At 42.3% G+C, this 23634-nt stretch overlaps 1 protein-coding gene across 1 annotated transcript in view; it reads right to left on the bottom strand.

Moving 5' to 3' along the window:
• The window catches only part of agap3 (ArfGAP with GTPase domain, ankyrin repeat and PH domain 3), a 76638-nt gene that overhangs the window by 29459 nt on the left and 23545 nt on the right, over positions 1–23634 (bottom strand). Inside the window, exons 8-13 of the mRNA XM_084911999.1 lie at positions 23479–23634; positions 18445–18528; positions 14031–14135; positions 12085–12256; positions 6079–6228; positions 46–201 (exon numbers count right to left, since the gene is read on the bottom strand). Coding sequence (XP_084768125.1) covers positions 46–201; positions 6079–6228; positions 12085–12256; positions 14031–14135; positions 18445–18528; positions 23479–23634 — 823 coding nt within the window. The remainder of the gene's footprint in view (positions 1–45; positions 202–6078; positions 6229–12084; positions 12257–14030; positions 14136–18444; positions 18529–23478) is intronic.

Below are 23634 nucleotides of genomic sequence, written 5' to 3'. Positions count from 1 at the left end.
GCAACTTTTATCATCTAGCTAATGTAGCATTGTAACTTTTCATACCTTCATTGCCTGCGGATAAGCCATCTGGCTTTGTGATGCCTGTGCTCTTTTTCCGTCTGTGTTTCTTGCGGTTTGCGTGTGGCGAGGGAGGTGGCTCAAGTTTAGGACTCGTTGCACTGCCCACACTCGAACCGGTCGGATCACTCGTCCCGTTAGCTGTGGGGGAAAAAAAGCATAAAAGGGGAAACAGTTACTGTTTTTGAACAGCGAAAGAAAGACACTCTGGATTTTCAGCCTTATCTTTAAGTTTAATTTTCACTATATGATCATCAGCTTGATGATTGTAGTTCTGACTACTAACTGGCATCAAACCTCACCAAACAAATAAAGTATGACAGGTATGTTTATTAATTTTAGCTAGTTTTAAACCTGATTAAATGCAGCTGTCCCATTGGTGGATCACTCATAGAAATGTGTAGAATAAGCTTCTGTTTTTTTTAGAGAGAATCAATTCTAGTCAAGATAATATTTCCAAACAATAGAAAAAAACATCATGATTTATTCAAGAACTCTGAGGATGAATTTTGTTTTAGATTTGACATGTTGGGAAAAAAATTTACATTATGATTTTCTTCTGGAGCTTCTGCAGGCAACGAATACACAGAGTAATGACTAAACGACTACTGAAGGAAAAATTTGACGGAGACGGTGAAGAAAAACAAGGTCATGCAGGATTTTCTGTCTTTTGCTATGATGATGCATGATGCATTTAGAAAAAGAGATGCAGAATATGGATGAAAAGGGAATGCTGGGTTAAAAAATTTTAAATGACTTCATATGTATCTATAAATGACTTTTCCCCTGTAGATCAATATCATCAAGGTGACTTTGTGTGGACAATGTAGGCTTAATACTTTGCGGATATACACTTGTCTCAAAACTCTTACGTTAGTGGCACAGCAAGCGTTAACGCAATGAGTTACAAAAACGGAGATTGAAGCTAAAAAAATAATAATTTTATCACATGTCCTAAAAAGGGTGTAAAAGTATGTTTGCACCATGTTAATTCCTGTGAAATGACAGTTGAGTGTTTACAATATTGAAAGTATCATGAAAAGTAAATGTAGACTTGTCACAATCCAGTATTGCATCTACAGTAGGAGGAGTTCAAAATGGCTATGAGTGCTCTAAAAGTAACTGTGTAACAACTCCAGCTTTAGATGGTCTGAAGGACAGGTATGGGGCTATCACTGAACAAATGGTTACCTAAGTTGGCCTGCGGCAAAGCTCTTTATATGACTGTCTGAGAGTGACAGGGGGCTAAGAGTCGGCTTTGTTTCTTGTAAGTGATTTTATAAATGTGATATTAACCTGTGCTACCGTTGGGCAAAGGGATAGGAGGGATGGGACGATAGGAGGGGGATGTCAGCTTGCCATCTTTCTGATTTCCTGACATTTGACATCACTTTCCCTTCTTTCCCCCTCCGGATGCCATTATGAGTCTGGGAGCGGGGGCCAGGGGCCTGGGGGAAGCAGGGAGGGAGGGCCAGTAGATGGGCCCCATATTGCTCTCATCTTACCACCCTGTGTGGTGCTGGCAGCCTCCTCCATTGTCTCCCATCAAAAGCTCATTGTAGTGTGGCAAACTCCATTCATTTCCCTGTGCACCGTCCCAGCCCCAGGGGTGGAGTGCAGGAGGACAAGGGGCTCAGGGATTATTGCTGTTGTCGTTACCAGTTGCACATGCTATAATGTGCGGCACTGTGCCATTAGCCAGTGTACAACATTAGGCCTAATTCGGTCATTACCTTTGGGGAGATGGGGCTGTCTTGGAGGAGTAAGATGGGCTCAGCGGGGGACTGAAGATGCCTGAGCGGGGTGGGGGGAGCTCAGAGGATCGGGGATACACTGCTCGAGTGTGGGCAAAATATAGGAAACGACACCTGAGACGAACATCATTATGCCTGCCCTCCAAATTATTCTTGATGAGAGTTAATGTATACAAACCGTAAAGTCATTACTGGGAAAAATTAACAAATTCATTAAAACGATCTCTAATTTGTTTGAAAACAGGAGATGTGTCTTTAAAGGTAATCTTAATATTTCAGCATAAATAGCAATGTATTGATTATATGCCATCACATTAATAAACATAACATTAGTGCATGAGCTGGAGCCCATATATTAGGCTCTCTGGTGTTCTGAATGGCAGCGCGCAGCCACACATGTAGCAGCTCCTAGTCGAGGCGTCTGTTTCAATTTTCCTGCTCTCTTACAACAGCCCCCCTGAGACGAGTCATTAGCTGGCTCAGACAGCTGGGGGCACAGGGGTCCTCCAATGTGCCCCCCACCCCCCACCCTCTGTTTCCTCCTCCCTCTCCATACCAGCGTCTGTCCCGCCAGCACAGCTCCGTATGGCGGGTGGAAGACTCGAGCTCCAACCTGCCTCCAAAGTGACAGCCAGCATTTGTTTAATGTCGCTTGAGGTTAAAGGGGAGGGCTGCCCCTCAGGGGGGCCCAACCGTGTCATAAACACCTCTAATTATCAATTTCTGCCCTTAATGTTGTGGAAAATGACCCCGGCCCAGCTCGCTCTGCACCTGAAACATATATATATGTAAAAAGGTATACACACCCCTTTGTTTGCATCCACTGGGCTTTAAGAAGTTTGTGATATTCAGGTGTAGGAGCAGGACATTTAAAACTACAGCACACATCACTAAGCAACAATAGCAAAGCGTGTGAGATATAATAGTTTTACATAAAGCCCCTGAGTGGTTCTCAGCTCTAAATGATGCATGGCAGGTTAATTAAAATTTGTTAAGTTGACAATTATGAAGTTGAAAGCAAACTGCAAGCGAGGAATTCACCGTGGCATTATTAGCTGGCTGTTAGCGTGCATGAGGGCCATCAGGACCAAGCTGGGTAATGAAGCACGCTGGGGACCAGAAGTCTCTTTACCCACTCAGCCAAGATCACCTGGGCAGCAGAGTAGGTACGAGGCTAACCTGTGATTACAGTGTATTGCACTCCCAGCACTGAGATGACAGCTCCAGAACGGAGGCCATGGGTGAGACAGAGGGCGCTGCTAACATCTTTACCAACGCTAGGCTCAAAATGAATAAGAATGAAAAATGGTGAGAGAGTGAGCAGCAGGGGGGAAAGGGTGAAGAGAATTGGGGGGGGGGGGGGGAGTCATTTCATTGTTATTCAAGAGGCTCCGGGTAAGGAGCACTATGATTCTGCCAGGCCCCTTGACATGGCAGCCCTGCCTGTCCTCAATCAAAGCCAACGGCTGCAATTAATGGCAAAAATTAGAAACAATCACCGCCTCCCCCTTATTATCCTCAATTAGAGCGTACTAATCAAGGCCTGATCGCGCTCTGCTGCTCTCTCCAAACTAAATGTCAAACTTCATTACGGCCTGGCGTAGAAATCAAACGCCCCACATGCCATCACCCTCGCATTGGGAGGCCAAGGTGTAAAACACAGTGCCACAGGAAAAGGCTATCTGTGCATTAAGTACCTGTGTGCTGATGTGCAAACTCAGAAGAGGAAAAAAAACACTCTTATATAAATAAATTAGCAACGGTGCAAAAATAAATTGGAGCACAGGGGATTAAAAAAAGGGAAGCGACGCAAACTTTGCATGGACTAAGGTTTTGGTAATCAGCACAGCATTGTCAAAAGATTTATATTTTCATATTGGCATGAAAACTGACACGGCTCACAAGCCCTCCTGCAATTAACAATTATTTCAATTATTACAGGTTAACCTGATAAATACTTCTTAATTAATCAACTCTTTGTTCCACGTAAGCATCACTTATTTCTGACAAAACAATTTTATACATTTAACGTAAATAAAATGTGATAAAATATAACTAGAAATATTATTATCAACCAAAAATATATCAGAAAACATGAAAAGATAACCTTTGAATGATGTAAAGTTTTACTTAATCAATTTCACCTGTTTTAAGACCTGGCTCAAGGCATCGGTGACACTGAAATGCAGAAGTCTTTTGACTTTGACTTTCACTCACGCATTGAAAAAGACTTAAGTTACTGTCATCAGCCAGCCTATCAATTGACTGTTTGAGCCTCTTGCTTTTAATTCAGGCTCAAAGATTGAGGTGCGTGAAGGAGACCAGGATCTAAACAAGCATCCGGTGCATTAAGAATGGGTGTCTTTATGAATGCAAGCAATAGAAAAATTGGGCCGGGATTTAATCAAAAATCTGCGCTCAATATTCAAGAGATGCTACTACCTCTGCTTCTGCCTTCGTTCAATAGGTTTACAAATGAGGACATTCTTTAAATAATATGGAAATGGTTACCTGGCTAAGATGCATTCATTCTCCAGTGAATCATCAATCTGCTGTTTTTGCATCTCAGAATCACATTTTATGTTAACCTGCAACCTTCACCAAGGATAATGGAGTGATTGGGCATGGTTGGAGTCAATTCACATGGCAAAACATGAGCAGCCGTTACTGCGGAACACCCTCTATTGATTATTGAAGACACATTAGCAAGGAAGATAAGAGGGTTGCGTTTCAATCAAGTTTGTGTTGTGACAGCCCGGCATCACTTTACATTGCAGATCTGCTCCGCTACTTTAATTCACGTCCTTAAACTGTAAGGAGACATTAACGGCAAGATATTCAGCAAAGTTTCTGATGCTGCGTTCAGCGTAAGCCTTTAACTGTCTGCACTGACTATGCACTGATTACAGAGACACTTCTCTTCCTCTAACATAATCTATCATTTGACACATCGCTTCTACTATTATTTTCAGCTCATTTGCCTCATTCAAGCTCATTTGTGGTTACCTTAAAAGTAGCATGAAAATAATTGAAGAAAATAAAATAATGGAGCAAATTGTATCTGATTTAGTTGAAGACTGGATGCTGGTTAATGAGCTATGTTAATATTAAAGGCTTTACAGTTTACCAAACATGAAAATAGGAAATTCTAGCCTCCTTGTTTCCAATAGCACAATGTTTAGGAAGTCCTATTTGTTCTCTGCAGTTCGGTCGCCCAACCCGCATTCACAAACATCCCCACAGACGCACACACACACACATTATAATGCAAACACGCTCTGTGGAAAACAAAATCACATACAAACAGCCACTCACAAAAATTCTGCAAGAACACATACAGAATATATATACACACACACACACATGCAAACACACGAACACACACTCATGCTCATTTATTTGAGGACCCCACGAATCTAAGTAATTCTGCTTTGGGCATGCTGCTGATGGGAGACAGGGGTAGGGGGTGATGGAAGTGCCTGCGTCCAGGCAGAATTGATCGTTTGGCAGCTCCAAATGAGAGACAGGCTTGTCTGCGGAACCACGAGGGCCGTGCAGTTGGACTCCAGCAGCGCTCGTAAAGTGCGCTCTTTAAACTGCCGGGGCCCCTGGGAGCCCATGGGGAGGGGGGGAGCCGCCGCCGTGCTAATGAGAACTACCAGAGTGCAAACATGCATGGAAATGACTGTTATTCTGTTGATGTGCATTTAAGTGCTTTTTTACTGCCAACCACAAAGAGAGGGAAATAACTGGTGATGAATGGTACCCCCGAAAAGCATTCATTTTCCTCTTCGGAAGAAAAAGAGAGGAAAACAGAAGGGGGGGCAGAGAGTAAGATGGAAGGTAAAGACAGGATGGGATTTTGGGGGGGGGGGGCAGCAGACATGGTGAATATATTTTCTTACTTCACTCAAGTACAGTGACAGGGCGAAATGTGACAAGGAGGCAGCAAGTGGAGATGCATCGATGGCGGAAAGTTAACCTTCACCGTTCCTCTCCTCTGAACATGCTGCTTCTATCAAAGAGCAGCAGCCAAAAAGGTCACAGCGATCACAGCTCTAATCAGCTAATTATGAAAATGAGGCTTGTTTCACCTGCCGAAGAAGCTCGGCAAATGGCAGCTCCATCACTCCACAACTCAGGATCAGGTCCCCTTAAGTTTATTTTAATACATTCTGTTCTTTGTGGCAATAATGAATTATATGCGAATTATAAGAACTCGGGAGGCGAGTGAGGGTGTAGAAAGCGTAGGTGGAGGGCTTACGGGCTCCGCTGCTTGTACTGGTGTTGATGGCTTCATTCCACTGGTCGGCGCTGGACACAGAGAAGGAGCGCTGGTGCATGCCATCTTTGCTGCCGCCAAACGCCGACCCGCCCGTTTGGAGGGATGTGCTGCTGTTGGAGTGAGAAGCGCCTGGAAAATAAAAAAAAATTAAAAATTAATGCTCGTTTCTTATTTTGCGTACAGCTGTTTGAATTCTTTACTTGCAGGATTGTTTTCTTCAAGCTCAGAGGATAATGATGTAATTGAGTTAACAGTTTTAGGTAGTTTCTACTGCACTGCAACACTGCTGCCACCCTATTTGTGCACATATCTCTGTCAACCAACCCCCCACGCACACACACGCACACACACGCACACACACAAAACCCTTCTCCCTCCGCCTCTGCCTCTAATTAGCCCTTAATTAACAAGATACACTCTGAACGCTAATTATCTCGCCTCATCCCTCTGACTGCCACATCGATCTCCACTGGCGTCAGCAGGCGTTCTCCCCCTAACTTCCAATCAGGCAAGCCACGGACGCCTGGCTCTCTTTACTAATTCATGGGCTAGGCTGAACCATGTGGGGTCCTTCCCTCCTGCTCGTGAGTAGCTCCTACAACACGTCCTAACTACTCCGAAAAACTCATCGATATGCTTCCAGTCATGTGAGCGGAATCAGATTAACTGTCAGAGGTGGAAAATACAGCTCCGACAGTTAATCTGATGAATGGGAATCTCTCATGTGACATGAAAATATGTTCTAAAAAATAAATAATAAATAAAAGTAACGGAAAGTAAGTGCTACTTAAAAGTAGCGTGGGCGTCTAAAAACAAGATCCTTTTCACAGCGTTTTTGCCATAAAAAAAAAAAACCACACACACACACATGCTGCATGACATTGTAAAAACAATTCAGTTTAATAAGGCCAATAGATATCACACTGGCACTTAGAAGGTTAAAACATCAGAGGTTTTGTTATGGAAATCAACACAATTTTCTGATTTTCTTGACAAAGCTTCCTCATCTTACAGGTAACACACATCAAGGCCCTTTATTTAATAATTACAAGAGAATATCAGTTTCTGATTGAGGTGACAATAACAGAAAATATAGTGTGTGGCTCGTGTGTAAAGTAAACTAAGCGGCACGGGTGCTTGTTAGGATAATATGTCCTACTCATTATCTAGAGTAATAAGTGTATCAAATTCACATAATCATGTCTAATTAGTATCAGTAATTATCTTGTTGGGCCCAGGAATATTAATCTTCAGGTCCCAGAGGGGAGGGAGCAGAATCGCAGCAAGAATGGGAGAGAGAGCGAGGGAATCATGCTGAGGAGCACCGACTAAATTAGCATGCTGAAATCAGAGCGGAGGAGGGAGGGAGGGGGGGGGAGGGGAGGGGGAGAGCCTTGGAGTAGGAGAATTGAAAAGAAAATGTGAAACTTTGTGACGCATAAATTATATAGTTTTTTTTAAAAAGCTCTGACTTCTATACATTTGCTCTTGGTAAGTGTTTTTTTTATTATTATGTGATTTTGGACAACAGTGCACCACTGCATGTTATTTCCCAGAGCCAACGTTAGTGTTACTGTTTAAAGTTAGAGGCATTCGTAACAGAAAATCCATTTTTCCACTATTCAAAATGTGTTTTAATTCACAGAGTGCAAAGTTTCACTCTGTGATACCTTAAAATAGAGAGGAGGGGGGGGGGGGGGGGGGAAGGATTAGATAACTCCAAGGCAACTTCGATTGATATTTAAAATTCAACAATCATGTCTAATTGTCAAATTGGATGCTAATGATTAATGAATTATACATGGCTGTATCCATTAGTCCCCAGAGACCACTCCTGCATAAAGGGGAGGATAATGTAATTACAGTGGAGAAATAATCAGCTTGTGGCATTAAAAGAACACTGTACTCAAAGCTCCAGCCAGGCCCGACTCCTTTACATTTTATAGATTTAACAGTGGCACTACGGTGGACTGACAATGACGAAACATTATGACTCAAACTGAGATTCAAGGGATTAATACTCAATTGGAAATCTCTCACACGGATTTTGGTGTCATAGACAATACAAAATATTAGTAATTAATGATTATTGACAATATAACTGGATTTATTTTGAATTGTGGATGAACCAAAACCCCAGTTTGAGGCCTCATTCTGTCCAGTCTCTGTTTAAGTCTCTATGAAAAACCATTGCAGCCATTTATGTTGACATTACATGAAATATAAACAGTAAAATAAGCAAACCTAGATGAACAAAGACTGCTTAGTTCTAAATATTAGACTACTGGGATGTTACATTTTTTGCCCAGCTCTATTTGTTTGACAGCTTTCCTCATTAAGCTTAGAATAATAGCATTTCTATAGATTAAACCACCCTTCTGCACAGTCATTAAAAATTGTTTAAAAAGCTACAATAATAAGAAAAATACTGTGCTATGTATCATAATGATCTACTTATATTATTACATTATAATTTAATTTGTAATGGGGCATTATTATACTGGAATATTGCTATCTGTTAGACTATAATTCTTTTACCACTGCATCTACTTATTAAAAAAATATCACCAAAAAACAAAACAAATTGCTACTTTTCTTCAACATATTCTGACACTGATTCTCTTATAAAGAAAGCACGCTAAACATTTAACTTTTGTTCATTTCCTGCTTAAACTCTTCACAGAAAAAAACCCACTGTGGACTTTATTGTCATGTGTAAAAAGAGATAACAAAAGCCATATAGTTTCTACTGCAGGCGATCCAAGGCTCGGGTGTTAAGTACAGGCGATGGATTAGCGGGGAGCAGCTCTGCCTTGCTTCTCATTTCTCTTTAGGCCGGGCCGTCAGTGGGCTGATGAGCCGTGACGAGGCCTGACCCCTCCGTGGAGTTGTTCCCATTATGTACAAGTAGTGAGATAATGAAGCATTCATGCTAATGTGGGCCGAGCAACATATCATCTGCGGCTGTGTAATCCACCACCACCACCATCATCATCATGACCAACGCCCAGACGTCCCCCTTCGCCTCTCATACTGCGGCTCCTAGTCCAATCACAAGTCACTCCAGCATTTGCATTCAGACTTATGCATTTTATACAATGATTTCATAAACTGTACGCAACAAATGAACATTAAAATATTGATTTTAGCCCTTGTGTATGAAAGTACAGCCTGTATTATGTTTGGAAATAGACATTTTTACGGATGCTTTCTTCTCCATTTCAGCTCCTTTTCAGATTCCATCTGATGACGTCTATTTCTATTGACAAAACAGATCTCGATACGAACAATTAACTCTCACAGTGGATCTCAGAGGGATCCCCAGCAGCACTTCCGTGTTGCAATAAAGCAACTTTAGAGAAACAACATTCACTTTTAGATAATTAAGCTAACCACATTTGGAATATGGGAGATGGTTTTTGCTTACCCAACAGGGTTGAGGGATTCAGACTGAAGAGATTGGGAAATATTTCAACTTGCCGAAGTTGTTACTGGCCTGTTAGTTAGGGAGTGTGTGGCTCTTAGTTCTGTAGCACTATATAAGCTGGAGACAAATCATGGCGCAGAGCTGGGAGGGAATGGGCGAAACACTTTTCTCCTTTTCCTCCCTTGTGGTGAGCGCATCTCTCCCTCCCAGAGGATTGATTAAAAGTGACTGGGCCCATTAATACTTTGATACAATGTATCTGTCGCTGGTGACACGGCAGGACGCATGTTAACAGGGAGGATCATATTTAAAATGGTTCCGCTCAGCACCCAGCAAAGGAATTAAACCTGGCCGCTTGGCAAACTCGCGGGCGCGTGCGTTCCCACATTTACTCTCTGTCTTCTCAACCTCTCCTCTTCATCTTCCTATCTCCCCCCATCCACTCTGCCCCTCCTTCTCCCGGTTGCTATCCCTCTTCTCCCAGTGATTATAAAGGCCTTTAGATCTAAGGAATGAATGAATTACCAAAGGCAAAGACAAGGCTTGTGATTTGGACGCTGTGAATGAAAAATTACCCCTTTGTTCCCTTCATCAATTGCATGTCTAATGAAATCAAAATCCCGATCGCATAATCAGAAGAGGGTCCTCCACCCGGAGAGAGACCTGATGTGATTTGTAACCTTTCTTTTCCTAAGTGGAGATTAAGGCAAATCTCTCTCACATTGTTCCCTGATGCAGACATAGATGAAAACTGAAAATGTTGGGAATTCATCATTGATGAGTCTTTTCCAAGAAATGATCATCAGGTGAAAACAACACTTTTGCGTTAACAACAAGAAAGAAAACAACCCAGTTGGTGGTGGGTTTTATTCTCCCCAAAACCTTATCTGGCCTGATTTTCACCGCCCTTCGTCCACTCAGACGACTCCCCTCAACCCTGCACTCAAGGTCAACACTTTGCAGGATGACACAACCTTGATCTCCTGTCCTGCGCTCTGTAAACTCCTACATCTTTCTGCTTGTGACTGATTAACTCATTCAGCTGTGGCAGCACCTTGGCCACATTTGAAAGTAACCTGCCCGGACAGTCCTAACGGTCCCTGGTGGCCCATCTTTGGCACTGAACCCACTCTCAGCCAGTTAGCTTTAGCCTGAATGATGGAAACACTGTGCCCATTTCACAGCTGACGAAGGACCCCACCTCCCTCCGGGGATCACTCTGCTAATTAGTATTAATTACTCTTAATCCTAACCCCTAAATCCAATCACGGGCTTCCTCTCTATACAGCTGCCAGACTCTCAGCAGCCTCCAGTGGTACTGCTTGCTGAGAGAAGAGCTCTATTTTTAAGCCTGAAGGTGGAAAAATCCTGGCACGATGCTCAGGACCAAACTGCTTGCTGTTTCTGTGACCACTACAGTACCACAGAGGATGGAGAATAAGTAGGTCAGTGACTTAAAAGACAACGATAAACAACTGTTTCTTAAACATGGTTGCAGCATTTATTTGAACACAACTTGCGATTCCCTGTTCAGTAATATAGAGAAGTAATAGATTTGTCATAGACGCTCATTAAGTCATCAGTGTGTATACTACACGGCAGCTAATTTGCATATATGAAACATACAGAAAGATAATTAACCTGTTGGGAGCCATTTTTGTGATTAATCGCAAACAGAGGGCAATATAAAATTAGTAATGTAATAAAAGCCTAATTGAGTAACCATTACATATTCAAGGTATGATTTATTTCTTCTAAGAGCCTGAAATGTACATATATGATCTCTCTTAACTTAAAAGTGTCCATGCTTTTAAATTTACCAGCATAAGTGAGCGTTATAAATGTGGCACTAGCCTCAATACCACGGCTAAAATTGCAACTTTTATGATTAAGCTGGATCAGTAGATTATATAAATATACAAATCATTTCCCAATAGACTAAGGATGAAGTGATGGTTGTACTATGGCTACAACAAAATAAAAATACTTAATGACTAGAACATGTTTTTTGAGATTTGTCCAAAACCACAATGATGTAAAAAAGTCATATTAAAAAAAAAATGAAAAAAGCTTGCACCACCATATTTGTAGTTTATCTAATTGTGTTTTCACATGTGCAGTCCTGCACTTTGCTCTAGTTTATTTGAGCCCAAAGCTGAGAGAACGGTGCAGGTTTAGATCTAGATGAGCAGTATGCATCAGGTGTGCCAGCTAACTATACCAAAACTGCAAAGTGTGCCTCTCTTGATACATCAACATTAACATTACTAAGCTGTATAAAGTTTTTAAACATAAAATATTAAATCTGAAATCTGCAAAGCTGAGCAAACTATGAGCTCCTCAAATAATTAGACTTTGCTCACATTTGTGCTCTTTGTACAAAAGTGCAGTGTAATGTAAGTGTAGTGGATACAGAGCAGGGAGGAAGAGGGTAATACTGTCATTCATGTTGTGACACGGCACCCTAAAATTATTAATCCTATCGTATCATAACTGTTTATGTGAAAAAAGAGCAGAAATTCTGCCCCTTGGACAAATAATGTAGCGGGGATTCTGACCTGTGTTTCCTATGCCCAGCTGCAAAGTGCTGCGGTCCTTGGTCAGCCCGTTGGTTTTGGGACTAGCAGTGGGGGCGACGGTGGCCACTGCTCTGGGCGGTCGCTTCCCAGGCACCTTAACTGTTGTCCTCAGCAGGTCAATCTCTTTTCCGTGCACGTTCTGCATGTAGTCCTACAGGAAGTAATAAATAAGAGCATGACAATTGTATCAAGCAGCCTTCACCCTACACAAGTCTCGTATTTCCAGATATATCCCACAATTTACCTACTTGATTACAGACTGTGGACCAACAAGAATCCAGGAATTATAGAAGAAAAACAAATTAAAAGACAATTCAATTTCCATCCCCATTAGTCACAACCCATCTTAGATCTTCCACTACGGCTGCGTGATAGTGGGAAAATTATTGTAAAGCCATTATACATCACCTGTGCCCACGCCGTCTCTCCAAATAGCGAGATGGTAGGCTTAATGAATGCAAACTGTCTCATTCTCTTTCAATTTGGCCATTTGATTTGGTTTAAAGCGACTGCCGCCCAAATGTGGGAAGCCAAGGTGAAAATCATTGGGCTCAGCAGAAAAAGATCCAGATAGAGGCGAGCTCGGCCTTTGCCGTCCCCCCACCGGCTCCTCTGCTTTATTACCGTGTCATAAAGCACTCATTTCTTTCCCAAGCCTCCTCGCTAATTACCCAGTGAGCGCTCTCATTTCATTTTATTGCTGGAATTAACAGCCAGATCGAAGCGTGCAAAGCTATTAAGATGTGTGATTAAGCCACATTCAATTAGTTTCTACAAACAATTTAATTGATGTAGCAGATAGAATTAACAGAAGGTGATTGTGTGGATGGCTTGGCTGACTGCGAAATTAAAGGTTCCCCTCTTTCACTCTCAGGCTGCCTCCCTCCCTCGCGCCTTTCCTCAATCTCTCTCTTCCCCCCTTTTTTTTCCTCCTTTTCTTACTCCTTCTCTGCTCCACTGCTCAAAATGAGCTTGAGCTAATGTAACTGTCAGCCTTATTTCACCTCCCTCTGTAAGTCAACAGATTCATAGATTCATAGATTGCCCCGATGACCTGTAATAGCTGTAATGATCAAGAGATAGCCTGTTCAGTCAATTACATACATCACTTTAGCCTGGCACCGTTCTACTAATAACTGCTTGTAAATTAAACCACTAACACAATGTCAGAGTAAAAAAGACCACACACAGGGTTCATGTCTAACCACTGGGCCCATTTTCAAAGTTTGAGTTGTCTCATTAGAGACAAGATGCTGAAAATATCGCTCATTTCATGTGGCCGAATGATCTAGACATGCCGAACGCAAAGGCTGGAAGAATCAGAGAGTGATGGAGGGAATCCGAGGGCAGAGACGGGCATTTGTGAGTGGAGCACCGGGCTCTTCAGCTGTCTGCTGCCAGCCAGCCGAGTGTTTAAGAGGTATTAGCAGCCCAGCGGGACTCTGACAAAGATGGATGTGGGAGGCTGGTCAGGCTCTGCTGCCATGCGGTGAGAACCATTATAAATACAAGCCAGCGTGAGGCCTGGGCGCGGCAGGCAAGCAGCAGCACAGCCATGTCTCCATTAGCAGACACCGTGGATTGGCACCACAGGGTGGGCAGAGATGACCACTAGGACACCCCGTTTTTTAATACTAAGCTCAAAGTCCCAGGGTTTGCTAATATGGCCGTTACCTTACACACAGCAATAAGTCTCTGTTGACATCGTGTGCATATGTGGTTGCAATCCAGTTTCCTACAGCAATGGTGGCAAATGTAATCGCATCAAGAGAATCGTGCTCAGCGGTTACAAAAGTCCTGCATTAAAAACCTCCAGCAGCACCCTCGAGTACAAACAGTGGTGTAACAAACCCATAAAGCCGAGTGGAAAAGAAATAGCAAAGGAAGGAGCAAAAGTCTGTGTGTGGAGGTGGGGGGGGACTCACATGTAAACTGGGGTGGTAAGTGAGGACGCCATTATCACACAGTGTGACATATTTCTTTTTCCACTCCTTGTTGAGGGATTTGCCACTTCGCTTCAGAAGGATTCCCTGTAAGAGACAAGCCATCACGGTGAGCATATGCTCCTCTCAGAGCAGCACGGTCGATGATATGAGCCATTATGGATGTTAAATACCATAAAACAGTGCTGTTATTGTTATTACAGATTTGTTATTGCGCTTTCATGGAGAATTTTCTTGGAGGTACACCATAAAGCAAACAAACATCATATTAAATGACAATTATGAAACAGTATGGAAGTAATTACATTAAAAACAGTTTGGCAATTACCTAACAATTGCAATTAATCTCTTTCTGTTATAGCTCGGCGGCTGACAGGTTTAATGAAATGCTGCTTTTGCTTCTGTGCCCTTTTGAACCTACAAAGCTGGACAAGTTCCTCTGCTATAGGGACCATTCAGAAACAGAGACAATCCAATTTGCCAGACCTCCTCCCTGCATTCATGCACATAACATGCTGAACTCTGGAAGACCCCTCAATCCCGGGATTAGAGAGTGTGATCTACCCTCTTCAAAGCCCACTCATCTCTTATTCTATTCAACTTTATCTTCTGGGGCCTTTTAGGGCCTCACAAGGTTTCCTTATCTGTTTAGTAAATCCACTAGTAAACAATGGAGTTCCACTGCTGGAGGTGACCAAAGGCTGCTGAGTGCAAGGGCCAGGAGGCTCTCTCTGAGGTTAAATAGTGAGGAGGGGCCTGCTTAATTAGGGGATTAAGTCGGGGCAATGTTTGTGCTTTTACAGCCCGGCCCTGTGTGTGTGTGTGTGTGTGTGTGTGTGTGTGTGTGTGTGTGTGTGTGTGAGCTGAAAAAAGGGGGGTCAAAGGGGTAGTGTTTTGCTAGTAAGGACCATCCTGCAGGCTTTAATCCTGATTAACACATCAGGAAGAGCTGACCCTCGGTGACCTGGGCACCAGGCTGTTTGCTGACAATCATCTTAATCCAGACCCTGATTCATCTGCCACGACCCTCCACCCCCCACAAATGAATCCTGACTGTCCTGACAACTGGGCTGTACGCTGGTGCTCATAAGTACAGGCTTCATATCCTATCAACAAATCTGCATCTGAAATAATTGAATTTTACTTTACAGAGTAGAAATAACATTTTTATAATGAAAAAAAGAAAATCCAAATGTAAGCTTTGAAAAATGAGGGAGCAGGCCGGCTCTGTCAGATCGTGTTGCCGAAGCCTGTTGTTTATTAAGATGAAGTATTGCTGAATTACTTGTACTGGAATACATTTAAGAACCCATAAGCTTTCAGAGAAGATGAATCAAAAATGAGAACAATATTTTGAAACCATTTAAAGTTTTGATGGAAAATGAGGACAGGGAAAACACAGGCCATTAAATTAGAATTTAAACTATATATATTTTTTAATATTCAAAAGCCACTGTTAACCCTTTTGTAACTATTCATACTTGAAGAGGATTTTTTGTCCAGGAAGAAACTTGTGTCCTTTTAATCGATTAGTTGCTGACTGCCCGGGCTCTCTCTCAATATGGTCAATAAAAGAACTGTAAACACTTTTTAAATGTGTCTTTAATCATACACAGTAAATGATGCAGTCAGAGGGCCTCTAGCAACTTTATAATGCATGTTTTACAAGCAAATATGTTCCTCATCTTGTGGTCTTACTGAACCATACACAAATCTATACACGCAATCAGTGTGGAGCTTCAAATTATTCATCAGAGCCGTGAAGCAGATCGATAAAGATGCTAAGGCAATTATGCGAAAATCTACACTTGCACACTAATTCTCCTGTTATTTTATGTGAACAGTTGCCCATTACGACTGTGATAAATATCATCATAGATCAGGTCACTTTCAATAACTGGAAGCCTGACATACGATTTAATTGAATTAATCATCGGGGCTCTGTCTCAGATTAGAAAATGGGATAGTGTGACATCACGAGGAGAGGTGCGGAGTCCAGCGCTTCCCCTCGACACTGACGTACACATGAGGGTGCGCGCGCGCACACAAAAGGATGAGTGTGTCAAGCTTGTGCGACACAAGGAAACGGGCCAGTCGTCAGACGCGCTCTCTGTGTCCACACAATTGTGATATCTACACAGAGGAGATAGTGTCTTTCTCTCCTTTTGTCAGATTACCAGGAGGAAAGCTGCAAACTGCCACTGTGGCTGACTGATAGGCCGGCCCTTTGTGACACACCAGGAGAAGGGAAAAAAGTGTGTGTGCTGGTGTGTGGGGGGTGAAGAGCTGCTGACGGCTCCTCAGCAGTGAGTGCATTGTTATCCTCACTCACTATTTTTATAGATAGAAAGTGTGTGTGTGTGTGTGTGTGGGGGGGGGGGGGGGGCATGCAATGTGTAATTTGGCCTGATGGTGTGAGGGTGAGGGCGCGGGGAGTAGTGGTAATTAAGCTCACATTGATACTTTGATCTCCTTGATTGTGCATTTCACTGGCCTGGAGATCAGCTAGTCAGTCCCCCTCCACATGCCTCCCCCACCACCACCACCACCACCACACACACACACACACACACACACACACACACATACACACACACACACAAACACTCCATCCGTCCCTCCACATCTGTATCTGAACTGCATCCCTACCCATCCAAAAGAAGGAGTGGGTTTTTTTCTTTAGATAAAGCATCGGTTCCGATCTTGCCAAAAGTGGCTGTGATACTCAGGGAAATTGGCTGCGCACTTTAGAAAGGAGGTCCCACTAATGCACGGGCTAAGACTGAAAGAGTTTACACTAAAGATTGCTCTGAGGGGGATTTCGTTTAATCTGTGAAAATCAAACTCCTGATCACCTGTGGACTAATGAGCGTCTGCAGGGAATTACACAGATCTACAAAAACGCAGCCACTTCGCCGAGACCTAAATTACATCTTTGTAGAACAGCCATCATGAAGTATTAAACATTTTTAAAGGTGTTTTTAGCTGTTCTCAAGCTGCTGTTCTCAGACTCATAATTTGAACTCGTATTGCTGAATAAAAAAAAAAAAAAAAAGCCTTATCTATCATCTATCGTTGCCCACGGAGTGATCACCTCATAGCCAACTATTTCTACTTTAAACACAAAGGAACGTTTTTGATTAAGAAAGCATCACCCTGCCATTATTTCAGCTAGACCCAAAGCCTTGGCAATTTTCTCCCACAGGGAACGAGGAGGTCTGGCAAAACATTTTCAAAAGAAAGGACAGTGTCCTGTATCAGCTGCAGGTAAAGATGATAATACAGGAATGCTGACCTATTTTCAAAAGCCCTCATATAATCAGGAGTGATTACTAATGAATGTACCATTTACTCCTCCTTACAGTCGGACCTTTAGAAAGGATTTAGAAAACGCTTTATTCGGTGGTTTGCTGCTGTGAATCTGTTCCATTCACTGCACCGTGTGACTAAAACAAATATAATATAGGGAAACAATAAAGAAACACAGGCACAAAAAAAATCAATAAATAATTGTTTTTTAAAACAAACCAATCTTAGACTAATATTCCAGCAGTGTTTGTGTAATAATCATTACCATTAAAGCTGTAGCATTTTTACCATGGCCCAAAAAAATCAAATAAAATGCCGCCATAAAAAAATGCCTATTGGGACAATATATAGATATGAATGAATGACCTAAATATTAGTTCAGCACAATCAGGTGGAGTCAGTGGTTCAACTACAGGATTATTGCTCACTGGATTGGAGTCATCTACAGCTGACAGACATGTAAAAAAATGAGACTGACCCTAAATAATGTTCTAATATTTGTTTAGTAGCCACAGTCAAAACAAGATATATCCTTTAAGGAACAGCTGAGGAAAAACACAAAAATCTTTATTATCCACTAATAAGCCTTAAACTGTGACTGGAAAATTGCAGTACACAAAGTTGGATGTTTTTTTAAACGATGGTGCTTTAAATATAATCTATAAATTTATAGTTGCTGCTCAGAAAAATCCCACATCAAATATTAATGAATGAAATGTTGATTTCTTTTTTTCCTGACAGATCGTGTCATTTGCTGAGAACAAAATGACTCAACAATGGTCAAAGGTAACCAAACTCATCAGTTCTCCAGGGTTTAAAATTTCTGCCTTAGATTTTTGGAAGTGTACACTTTGATAGGTGTGTGTGTGTGTGTTACTTCCATATCGTAGTGGTAGTGGTGCCTGCTTGTAAAGCATTTGTAACATTGGGTTGTGCTGCCATCTAGTGGATTTTGTAGCATACGGCTTTTCTCCAAAATCACTGAATATAAAATTACTTTAAACCTCTACTCAGACCAAAGAAGCCATACTTACCACAGGAACTGTGGGAAATGTAGTTAAAAAAATAGGTTAGTAAGACTGCTTACCTGTTTGATAGGTATGGCCCTTCCACTGCCTATGCTGTCTGTTTTACTGTCAACGCTCTTTGCTTGTTCACTGGCTTTCCGTGACTGCAAGGAAACAAGAAAGTCAGTCAGACACCGAAGCGACGCACAGAGCACGAGATGGAAGCCGTGGGGGTATGAGGAGAATTTGGGTGGGGTCGTGCGTGTTGGGGCGTGTGTGCGTGAGGGCAAGAGACTGGGGGTCAGAGGGTGTTTGGAACATTTGCTGTAAACTAAGCGTTGCAAAATAAAAAATAGTCTCAAAAGAAGCTTCAAATGAACAGACAAGCAGACCAGCGGAACAAACAGCATTAACACCGACGTGCAAGTCAAAAAAAATGAAAATAAGAAATTTAAAGAAAAATAGAGACCAAACCAAGACCACACTGGACACATCTCAACACAGAGGAGACCAGAGACGACCACACATTGAGTCATGACTCAGCCCTGAAACCCTTTGGTAGATCCTTCCCTCTGTCTGAGACCCAGAGCGGGCCCTTAGTGGACCTGCAGACCACCTGCTGCTGTACCCACTGCAGCATCAGCTGTGCCTTTCACATAGTCAAATAATAAGTGCTTGTATAGCACGATCAATATGTTAAACGTCATAACAGGTTAGAAAGGAAAGAAAGGAGAGTGGTTATTTTTCTTTCTCTCTTTTTTTCTTTAAAAAAAAAGGCTTTGGTAGTATTTCTTCCTCCAGCCTCCAGCCTGCAAAACCTAGAAGGACACAAAATCAATCTGCCAAAGTCAGACAATTTAAGTGTCAGAGAAGTTAAAATACATCAGCATTAAAACTCCCGGGAATGCCTGTGGAGAGGGGGGAAAAAACCCAGTGGTACAGCGACTGAAACTTGGCATGAAACAGTTTAATCATAACCTTCCCACCCCAACACAAATAAAGAGATGAGGTACAGGTAGGGACAGACATGAGTGTGTATGGTCTCACTCAGAACATGAGAGATGTCCAGTCACCAATGGAAAAGAGGTAGTCTGAGTTCAAGTAAACCAACTCTGGCGTTTATATTTTTTTCCAACATTTTATTTTTTTTTATGATGACTTGTTTAGCTTCTATACAGACACCATACAAAGCAAGTCACAAAGTCACTTCAAAATATTCAACAGATTGAGCCAAACATTGCAGTTCCCACAAAATATAGGATGGACAGTTATTTCATATATTCCTTATATGTATGTACTTTTTATAGAGTACCATTGTAAATAAAATACAATACAAGATATACAGCAGTCTATATTTTTGTCAATCCATTCATGATAGAAAAGCGATTATGCAAGAGTTCATAATCTCTGTACCAAACCTAAACCGAGGAAAATGAAAAGAAATTAAAAAATAAATTAAAACTGAATCTGCAAACAAAAAAAAAAAAAAACCCAACCCAATAAATTAAAAATAAATAAAAGGAAAATAACTGTTAAGTTTAACTACATTCATACAAGTCGGTGCAACCCAGTTTCATTTGTTTTTCGTATATTATGCCTCTGTATTACCTCAACACCCTGACGATCTACACTAGTTTTTATGAAGGCCTTCATAAAATTTACCCCAAACTGCTTTAATCTAAAATACCTCTGCGCTAATACCTTTAGATCACATTTTCAACATCCATTCAGTACTTCAAAACGTCCTGGAAAAGGAGAGCGAGTCAAATAAAAACAGACCAAATGAATCGAGGGAAAATCTAAAAGGAAAAAAACAACAACAACAAACAAACAAAAAAAGAACAACAACTTGGCACCTCTAGTCCTTGAGTCCTCATTTATGGCAAAAGGCAGCGTGATGTCATGTAAGGAAAAGGTTGTGTCCTTTAGGTGGCTGGGTAACAGTTCCAAAAGTGACTCGACTGTACAGCATGATTTTTGTTTTTTTGTGTGGCGTGTCTGAATGAGAGCACGGGGGAGTGAGTAGAGGGTGGGGCAGGGCAAAAAAGGGGGTGGATGGGGCATTTCCACAAGAGTCCCTACAGTTTGTCTCGTGCTGTGATATTAGACGGTCTACTCTGAGTGCACTCAAACACTTGAGTGGACTCGACTTTAGGTTGCATTGGACGCAAAGTCCTACGTTTTCCACACGTTCTACGCATTACCCGAAATGCAATAGGGCACTGAGGGTAAAGCAGCAACAAGCTGAAAGTCCTCAACCAATAATCTCCTCTCTATCAGGACTGGCAAAGCAGGGGGACTCTTTTTTTTTCTTTTTTTTTTTTTAACCATCATGCTCTTCTAATTCGGAAGGAGTTGGAAAGCCCTTTTTGTTGAAGAAAGGTTGGAAACAGAAGCACAAATCTGCAAATATTAAAAAACAGTGTCAAATGAATATTGTTTGTGTTGTTGTTGGAGTTTTGTTTCACACGAGAAACAAGTTCAGGGACTGAAATACAGAATGGAGAAACACTGAATGGCGGACATTAATAAATGGGTCGAATGAATGATGGAATTAAGTATAAAAATGCTGTAATATTCATTTATATTCCTCAATAGTGTGCTTTTCAACACAAAAAGGGGACAGACGGCCTGAAGACCTCAGGAAACCACAGACAGACTACAAAACACATTGTTTAGTTATTGACTATGGAAGCACTAGGAAAGAATAACGTGTACTGTGCTGACACCTAGTGGCCAATGACAGTTATGGTGGAAACTGGCTTGAAATGATTGTGGTTTGGTGATTTGTGAGGGTGGTGAAAAGACAGAGTGATAAGATCTTCTGATGTAAAGCTTTGAGTTTTAGTTACTTACTTTAAAAAAAATCTAAATGTATTAATGCAAAGCACTGATCTATTTCAAGGGGCTTTTTCTTTTTAAGTAAACCATATCTGGTATATTTGGAGCAGTATTATCTAAGTAAACTGCACAATGCAAAGGATTTTTCTTCATTTTTAAGAGTCCCAATGCCAGTGCCATGATTGTGACATGTGTTACTATTATCTCAGATTTATAACAGGACCGGATCTCGTATGTAGTGACTAAAGAGAGTCTATTGTTGATCTGCCAGAGCTCGTCTACCGATGACATTAAGGCATTTTTCTGGAGAGCTTCTCTTGAGGCCTTCTGAGATTTGCTTTACAATCTACTCACCTACTTTCGAGATTGTGCCTGGCAACCTGCGATCTACCGGCAGAACTTTTTGTGAACTTGTAACACAGATACCAATTTCTTTTTTAAGACGTGCAAAGCTAGGAAAGGAACATCCTCGGCATTGTTGTGTTGATGAAATATTTTCTCTTTCTGCTGTTTTTCGTAAAATGGCAAGGAGGTTTTTGCAAAGCAAGTCTTCCTCTCCTGAGCCCATTGCTCTCTTCGAGTGTCACTGAAGAAATGTCGACATCGCCCCGTCAACTTTCCGTCCCTTCCTCCTCCTCCTCCTCCTCCTCCTCCCTCCCCCTCCCTCCTCCCTCCCTCGGCTCGCTGCTCCTCAGAAGGTCATGAGCTGAAACTCCCGCTCGGCTTGCCACTCTGGCACCCACACTGGGTAGGTGGCGTGCTTCGGCATCTCCATGACGCGGACTGGGAGAGGCTCATTTCTCTGGTGGACATGGTTAGTCACTACCTAGCGGGGGGGAAGGGAGACAACAAGGGGAGCTAGCACACAGCCTGTACTGCTCGGTGGCCACAAAACCTGCGGCTCCCCAGCAGCTGGGGCAACAAGATGAAGGCGGTAGGACAAATAGAGGAGGGGAAGGGATAGATCGGGGAGGGTTAGAGAAGGAGTTGGTTAGAAAGAGAGGAGAGAGGAAATAGGAATGAGATGGGAAACAGGTGACAGCAAGAGGTGAGAGGGAGGTAGATTGGTGAAAGAAAGGGGATATGACTGGGAGGGAGAGGGAAAGGGGTAATCTCACATAGCCTGATCTCTGTCTCATAAAGCTCAAAAAGTTCTGCAGTGAAAAAATTGAAAACTTGAATACAAAGATGGCATGTGAATGAGACACTGGTTTTGCAGGGGAATTTGTTTTTCCCCAACCAGGGAACTTTAGAGAATTGTTTTTTACTGATTTTAAAGCTTGCTGATTTGTACTTTTTTACAGACCTCCCTGAGCTTAAGGAGGCCCAGGTCCGGCTACGCAAGTTTAGGAAAGGCTTAGCAGCAAAGAAGAAGGCTAGGAAGAGAAAAAGGGGGAGAAGGGGAACAGGCTGGGTAGAAAAACATGGCAGAGGCTACAAGTAAAAGACAAGCTTAGGACAGCTAAGGAAATTAGAGTGGTTAGTGCACACATACGCTATCGGTTAGGGCAAAGGGCAAATGTGACAGGACATGGGGTAAAGAGCAGGCAGACAGGGGTGTCGGGATACTGGTGTGGTAGTTAATCTTAGCGATTGAAATCAAATGTAAAATGGGGACTCAGCAAGTTGATTAGTGGCCAGTTAGAGCACTTTCTGTCTGAAGCAGGGGTGCTAAGGGTGCCAGCATGCATTATTAGCAGCGTGTAAACGGGCCACAGGTTGGCTGGGATTTTAAAGTTTAGCTTGATCGGGGCAGGAGAAGTGGCATTGGCGGTTTTGTCGCTGCCGTCTCTCCCCCAAAAGGGAAGTCACTGCAAAGAAAGGATCTAGCAAAAATAAGAGGGGTAGGGGGAGGGAGGTCAAAGATTTAGACAGCGCAGAGGGCCCAGTTTGTTATGGGTGAGATGAGGAACTTAATTCATGTGCACTCACTACATCCAATTAGAAAAGAAAAAGGACATGAAAAGAGTTAATGTTTTTCTTCCACAGTGTTTATCTTTGATATTTGCTTTAAGGTTTCATTTTATTTCTTTATTTTTTTTTATTTTTTGGTGCATTTCAGGGATTTAATGAGATTTATTTTGTCTTTTTCTCCTTTGCCCATTGTGCTGTGTGAACAAGACACTGTCTTTGCCTGCATCGGAGGCAGGAGAGGTGGCTTTTTTTATGCATTTTGAGCTACCTGTCTCCCTCTGGTGGAAAAAGTGCGCTCGGCAACATGCCTCCTAGTAGTGTGAGTGGGTGTTGCTTTGCATCAGCTGTCGCATACTTACTGTGAAAATGTTGGAGCGGCGCTTTGACTGCTTGCGGATGGGCGTGGGCGTGTTGGAGGCAGCGATGGTCTCAATGCGCATCTCCCGCTGACTTATGCTGGGGGTGGAGGGAACGGAGGAGGAGTAGTCGCTGAATGCACCCCCACCATTGGCCGC

Source organism: Perissodus microlepis, chromosome 18, assembly GCF_051167445.1.
Source record: "Perissodus microlepis isolate ML-2025 ecotype Zambia chromosome 18, ASM5116744v1, whole genome shotgun sequence".
Classification (NCBI taxonomy): domain Eukaryota; kingdom Metazoa; phylum Chordata; class Actinopteri; order Cichliformes; family Cichlidae; genus Perissodus; species Perissodus microlepis.
The sequence above is the reverse complement of the archived record's forward strand: the minus strand, read 5'-3'. Positions and strand labels throughout refer to the sequence as shown.